Source organism: Nicotiana tabacum, chromosome 7 (assembly GCF_000715075.1).
Source record: "Nicotiana tabacum cultivar K326 chromosome 7, ASM71507v2, whole genome shotgun sequence".
Lineage (NCBI taxonomy): Eukaryota > Viridiplantae > Streptophyta > Magnoliopsida > Solanales > Solanaceae > Nicotiana > Nicotiana tabacum.
The window spans coordinates 38,069,092-38,075,972 of record NC_134086.1 but is presented as its reverse complement, the minus strand read 5'-3'; the positions used below and the strand labels follow the sequence as shown (position 1 = coordinate 38,075,972).

At 35.8% G+C, this 6,881-nt stretch overlaps 1 protein-coding gene across 1 annotated transcript; it reads right to left on the bottom strand.

Moving 5' to 3' along the window:
* Positions 1–2,185: 2,185 nt before the first annotated feature.
* Positions 2,186–3,386, bottom strand: LOC107800565 (uncharacterized). Its single transcript, XM_016623756.2, has 2 exons — positions 3,157–3,386; positions 2,186–2,960 (listed from the first exon to the last, which is right to left on the bottom strand). Exons 1-2 carry the CDS (start codon positions 3,241–3,243, stop codon positions 2,478–2,480), a joined length of 570 nt encoding a protein of 189 aa, XP_016479242.1. The 5' UTR covers positions 3,244–3,386; the 3' UTR covers positions 2,186–2,477.
* Positions 3,387–6,881: the final 3,495 nt, after the last annotated feature.

Sequence of the window (6,881 nt, the reverse complement as noted above, 5' to 3'; positions counted from 1 at the left end):
GTTGTTGAAGGAAGTAGGAGAGGCTAGGAAAGATGCTGAATCACCAGAAAAACTAGGAGTATGTGGTGCTTCTCTCTGACTCTCATCTTGTTGTAGGATAGAGTAGACTTTACTTATTGTGTGGTAAGGGACTCATCATCATGATGGTGCTTTTGACAGTAGAATAAGATTCATTTAATCCATTGAGGAATTGGAACAACTGTTGGTCTTCTATGAACTTGGGAAGGGCCCCACATGAACAGGTAGGTCCCACATAAGAAGAATTCAATTCATCCCAAAGTGTTCTAAGCTTAGTAAAGTAGTTAGCTATGTCCGGAGAACCTTGCACAATTGTACTTATCTTTCTCTGAATTTGTAGATACTTTGACCCGTTGGACTGCCCAAACCTCTCATTGATATCTTTCCAGACCTCTTTGGCAGTCTTAAGACACATTACACTTGTGGCAATTTCTCTTGACACAGAATTTATGATCCAGGACTTGACCATATCATTAGACCTTTCTCAATAGGGATAATAGGGTGAGTCTGGGGTAGGTTGGGATATTCTCCCATCTAGGATCCCTAGTTTATTCTTGGCAGATAAGGAAGTGAGCATGCTACTTCTCTAAAGAACAAAACCCGTACCATTAAAAGGTATTGAAACCAATTGACTACCAGGATTGTCCGAAGGGTGGACATACAGAAGGTGAGAGGGATCTAGGGAGAAAGGTACAAAACCTTCAGAGTTAAGGGTTGTGGTATAACCTACGTTATCAGGAATACTACTCATGGTAGCACACTTAGTGAATTTACACAATCACAAAAGAAACAAACATCAGAGACCAAATCTGATTTGAGACGAACAACAACTTCTACACACACAATATGCAAATCACAGAATTTTCTCATGCATGGAGAGAAATAAGTTGTAAAATTGTAGGTAGGAAGAATGTTACCGGTATTGTGAGCAAAATCGAAAAATCCTAGGACGACACTCGAACGAAGCAGAAAAATGTTGATAACCGTTAGATTTCACCAACACAACATCAGAAGAGTCGATTTCCAGCTAAAGTTATAGAAATCTCCAATTTTCTTCGAGGAATTCACGTCCCAAACGAAAACCCCAATTTCAGCGAACCAAAAAGGAAAAAGGAAAAAATGCCAATCAAGAGTAACATCGGAGTGAAGCTGAAAGTGAGCTGATAGCAAAACCATGCTCTGATACCATGTTAACAACATCAAAATCCATCATCAACCGGAAAGAAATTGAGAGAGAACTCTAGAACCTTTTAAGGAAGAGAGAGAAAGAAGAGTGCATTACATTGTCTAGAAACTTCTACCGACTTATTACAAAATATCCTAATATAACTAAAAACAATAATGAATCTAATAAAATCTATTTACAGGTATTTATATAAGCTTGTGGGCTTGATGGATTGCACTGTTGGGTCGTGCAGTGTTGCTTATATTGGGCCTGGACTTGGGCATGAGCTGTAGAGCATGTAAAGTCAGTGTTAATAATGTATCTTATTGTTGTTATTGCTTGTTGTTACTCCTTTTTTTTATCTTTCATTGAGCTGAAGGTTTATCAGAAACAATATCTCTACTTTCTCAAGGTATGGATAAAATCTACATACACACTACTTTTCCCAGATTCCACCCGTGAGATTACACAGGTTTTTGTTGTTGTTGATATCTAGTTAGGGGTCGTTTGGTAGGAGGTATTAGAAAAAATAATGCAAGCATTAGCTCTATGCATTACTAATACCTTGTTTGGTACATTTTTTCAACCTGTGTACATCATACTTGGTATTATCCTATGTATAAGAAATGCATAGAAAACCATGGCATTAGTAATACCAAGGCTACTTAATGCATGTATTAGTATGGTTAAAGACATAATTGTCCTTAAAGTCTCTTTAAAGCTAGTAGAGAATATGGAGGATATTTTTGTAAACAACTATTTTTCTTAAAAATTATGCAATGCATTATAATTCTAATACACCACACCAAACAATAGATAAGAAATAATATCTGCATAACTAATACTTGCATTACTAACTCATGCATTATTAATCCATGCATTACTAATACACATTATTCCGCATTATTCTTATGCACAGTACCAAACGATCCCTTATGGATAAAGTTAAAATTACAACCCGAATGAAAAGGAAAAAAATAGAGAAAAATGTCAAAAGCAGACTGGTGAAAGCTCGCCCTTAGTAGATGAATCAGCTCATTACAATAGGCAGCAAAACCAAAGATAAAGACTGTCTGTTGACAATTCACAAGAAAAAAAAGTTGCATAAAATGACCGGAAAAGTTAACTTCTAACAACAGAAAACAAAAAAAAATAAAAAACAAGAGGATACCCTTTTAATTAAAGACTAAAGGGTTCATCATTTCCAATTCCCAACCCTAAAAAGGTATCAAATTAGGATAATGATAATTAGCAGTAGCACTTAATATTAAAAATTAATTAAATACTGCTCTGTTCACGTGACCAAATATATGGGCATAGCTGAAGTTGTGGAGATCCTATGCTGCTGCTGGTCCATGTTAAATTCCCTGAGTTTAATGTAGGGGATCTCTAAATCACCTTTCCGGTTAGGAGTTAAAGTTCCGGCGAGTGGACCGGACGAAGGCCGGCTGGTTGTACGGCAAGGCGTATTCGACCCACTTCTGCTCTCAGTAATATAAACCGGCCCAGATAATGATCCCCGGAAAGTAGCACACTGGCGGTGAACTTCGCCGTCGACGTCAAGATCACCGTCGCCGGAGATTTTTTCATTTTTGGAATTAGTAGTCCTCTTGAAAAAGAGCAGAGCATTTTTCCACCATTTTTTGCGGCTACTGTTCTTCTTGATCTTTTTTGAAGATTCGTCTTTTGAAATTGGTTTTTGTAGCTTGAAATGAACTGTATCTATAGAAGATCTTGCCGTTTCTCTAATCTTGTGCTTTCTTGCTTCTTCTAAAATCTGTTAATAACAACGTAGTTTACTTATTAATAAAATGCATTAATTAATGGCGTAATTTAGAGCTTGTCAGAGTAAAATTAAGGACAAGAACGCATCTTTATTTAAGTTAACAGGTGCAAAATCAGTTGTTTCCGACTCAAATTACGTATATGTACCTAAACTAAATTAAAAAAATAATTATGTATTTTCGACGTACCTGAAAATAATCGATTTGAGGGTCGAAGCCATAGTCACTGAAGTGTTGAGGTTCAACAAAGTGAAAAATGGGGGATTTGTTTGACATTTTTTGGTTTTTTTCTGTGGTTTTGTTGTTTGCAGATTGAAGAGAGAATTAAAAGGAAAATGAAGAGTTGGAAGGAAAGAAAAATGGGAGGGCAAAAGTGGGATAGTAAGGAATCGCGCCTTTGGGGGCTCAATGGCCGTTGGTATTTGCAAACCCTAATTAATGCCTATTGGCTATTTTTGCAACTTTTCATGATTTTATTTATTCAACTCCCAATACAAGCCTTCTTCATATTTAATGCAATTAAGTTATTTCACACATTGAAAGGTGGTAGCATATGAAGCATAACACAACTGTGTTGCACTTCACGGGAGAAAAGTGTGCTGCACTTTTTCAGTTTTTATAGTTAAAAGAGTTCTTAACACATAAGCCTCGAGATGCTAAACATCATTATATGTAGACAGTCACGGAGTAAGCTTTAAAGGACCAAGAAAATTAAAACTTGAGAACTTTAACTCAGATCTGGTCAAAAAATATTATGCGTGTGCCTCGCTATATATCTAGAATTCTACTGCCTCCATTCAGTTTTTACTTGTCAATTTTTCCAAAATCATTTTTCTAGAATGCTATCACTATTTTGGATGTTATCGTAAACTTCATTTAGCTTTTTTAAGGAATTATTGTGGACAAATAAAAGTGAACGGAGGGAATAAATCTTTATCGTACATATTCCTTTCAATTTATTTCCTTTTTGAAAAATATAACTGTGGCCTACAGTTCTAAAAGAGGAGAGACAACTTTCTTTACGTATCGAGGCAAAGGAAATTTTTCCAAATAATAATAACAATAAGGAGCAAGAGTAAATTTTCGTTGAAATAATAGTTTGTAAAGAAAAAATGAAGGGTAATTTTGGGGTGCGACAGCCCCTACCTGTTCCCTAACTCTGCCCCGGAAAGGGGGCTTCACATTTTTTGCTTAAACTGTCAATTTTATGTTTGAAAAGTACATCAAATGTGATTACAAGGGTCAAGTTTAAAAAAATGTGAATTATTACTAATTTATTAGCCAACTTACTGTGTTTCGCTCTTAAATCAGTTTAGGAATACTCTACACTTAGAGAAGTCGTGTTATTCTTTACCAGGAATTAAGGAGAAAAGAGAAAACCTAAACTTTATTTTATCCGATTGATATCACACTAGATCTATTTGTTAAGAACACAAGCATTACTCAATATAAATATCCACATAATATTATCTGTAATCAAGTGTTTGTAACGTTAACTTGTGTATATTTGGCAATCAAATATTTATATAATTATATATAAGAAAATTTAATTATGTTGATCATTTAGAAAATGCTTGACGAATCATTCAAGTTCTTAAGCGAAACAAAAGAATCAATAAAAAAGTTTCAATGCTAAAACGTACACTAGTACAAATATTATAATTTCTTCCCACTAGTTTTTTACGTACACATTAAAACTTAAAAGATCATTTTAAGAAACCATAAATATGAATTTTGCTCAAAGTCAATTAGAAATCATGTTTCAATACGGGGTTTAATTTCTAAAGTCTTTGCTTAATATTTCTTAAACGTGTTGAATATAATTTTAATTTGATTGAAGATGGGTCCACCACTTTACCCAGATTCACAATTTACTCGTTATTTCAAAGTGGGGTCTTTTCACATGAATAAGCATAAGTAGTCATAACTGCAAAAAACTTATGGATCACGTAAACATTTACTAAGGATTCAATTTTCATCAAAACATTTTCTTCGTCAAATTTCCCATCCACAAACCTCCCTTCCTCTTCAAAGAAAAAAAGAAGGAAAATTTGCATAAATATACAATTCAACACATGCGTACACACACATTGCATCTATGTAGCCATATTTTTTAGTTTATTTTCGTATAACTATTAAAGTATTTTTTATCGCAGTAGTGTTTGTATACTCTTATACGTTATTATATAATATTTTATATACATATACAAGCAATATATCTATCTTGTATAATAGTGTATTATAAATGTCTCTTACTATAGTGATGATTTTTTTTTTTTTTTACAATTTTCAGTAGCCATTTTTGTTTAAAGACGACTAAGGAAAAATGGTTGGGCACGATAATGGGGAGCCATAATATCCACCCTCATCTGGATATTACAGTGCAAATCCCGTCTGATATCAACTGTAAATCAACATTTATCGAAGAAAGAAGATTTTCATCTTATTTAGACTTGTACAAGAATTAAACTCTCATACTATATAAATGGGAGAACTTTTCTATTTTTAACCACTGTTGGCACGTATATCAAAATAATAAAGTTTATTGTTGTCTTCTAGCTGTTGTTCAAAGTATTCTTCAGTTCCTCTTTTCTTTAGTTACAACAGAGCCTGTATCGAGGGCTCGATCGGAACTAGTTTCAGTGTTCAACTTAAAGCCAGGCTTAATTGTTCCATCACGTTTGGTTTGATCATTTTATCTCTCTTTAATTTAATTATTTGTTGTTCTTAGATCATTCATGTTAAATGAAATCACGTATCTTTTAAACCGCGAACAAATTTAATTGTTACTTATTTTATGGCTAAACAGTTTGGCACTCACCGTGGGGCAAAGGATAATAGAGGTGATTTAATGAGAATCTCTATAACACACCCTATTTTACACTTGATCTTTGAAGTTTGATTTCAGGTTAATCTAAGAAGGTCAAATTATAAGTCTACTCATTTGAACGTTGACGCCGAGTCAGGCCACCACAGTGAAAACAATAACGTGGTATCCAACAATACCCTCCGTTGATCCCAATGGTGTCCCAATCACTGATCATTTCGATGCTAACTTATAGGTTGCCATTAACATCAACATGCCAACTGACCCCGAAAATAGCATTCGCAGGGCACCCCAGTCGTCAGCTCGAGAAGCAATCGAAGAGAAAGGTGATGGAGTTAGCTTGCGATTGATTTACGAAATATTGCAAGCTCAGCAAACGACAATAGTGCAGTTGCAGACCCAAGTTCATATCCCTAATAGGACCGAGCCCGAGCGGATCAGAGAAAACACTAGAAGGAATAAAAAGATTATCATGGAATCAGATAAATTCGGGCCCGAGGAAGCTTCTGAGGTGATGAGGTTCTAAATGGAGCAAATGGACCTGCCCCCAATCGCAGATGATTGGACCGTGCAGGCATTCACTCAAGGGCTCAACCTCGAAGTTTCGTTATTTCTCAACAATTGAAGCAAAACTTGGTGGATTACCGGGCGGTACTTGGGCCGACGTCCATAACAGGTACGAATCAAAGATTATAGTCGAGGACGACCAGTTGGGGGTCCCCTCGGCGTCTGTTTACCCTAATAGAGTGAATGGCAGATCTAAGAAGACTATGGACTAGGAGCCAAGGCCGGTATGGGATCGGTATCATCCATACGGCTCAGACAAAAGGGGAAATGGATCCGGTCGCCATCTAACCAGGAATGACAGAAGAAATGAATAAGGACCGAGCAACCTGGATATGATGAGCAAAAATGATTTTGACATATCGCTCGGGGTAGGAAATCACCAAGATTATCGAAGTACAATTTCAACGTGGATGCTGCAAGTCTGAAAGTATAGTGTCGGCCATTGGTCGCATCAAAGAGATGAAGTGGCTTAGACTATTTCAGTTCGATCCCGCACATATGGATCACAACTTGGTGTGTA

Excerpts from the sequence above, each read along its gene's own strand:
- LOC107800565 (XM_016623756.2), bottom strand. The coding sequence starts at position 3,243 with ATGTCAAACAAATCCCCCATTTTTCACTTTGTTGAACCTCAACACTTC. Across the intron at positions 2,961-3,156 it reads CTCAAATCGATTATTTTCAG|ATTTTAGAAGAAGCAAGAAA; the intron begins GTACGTCGAAAA and ends TGTTATTAACAG.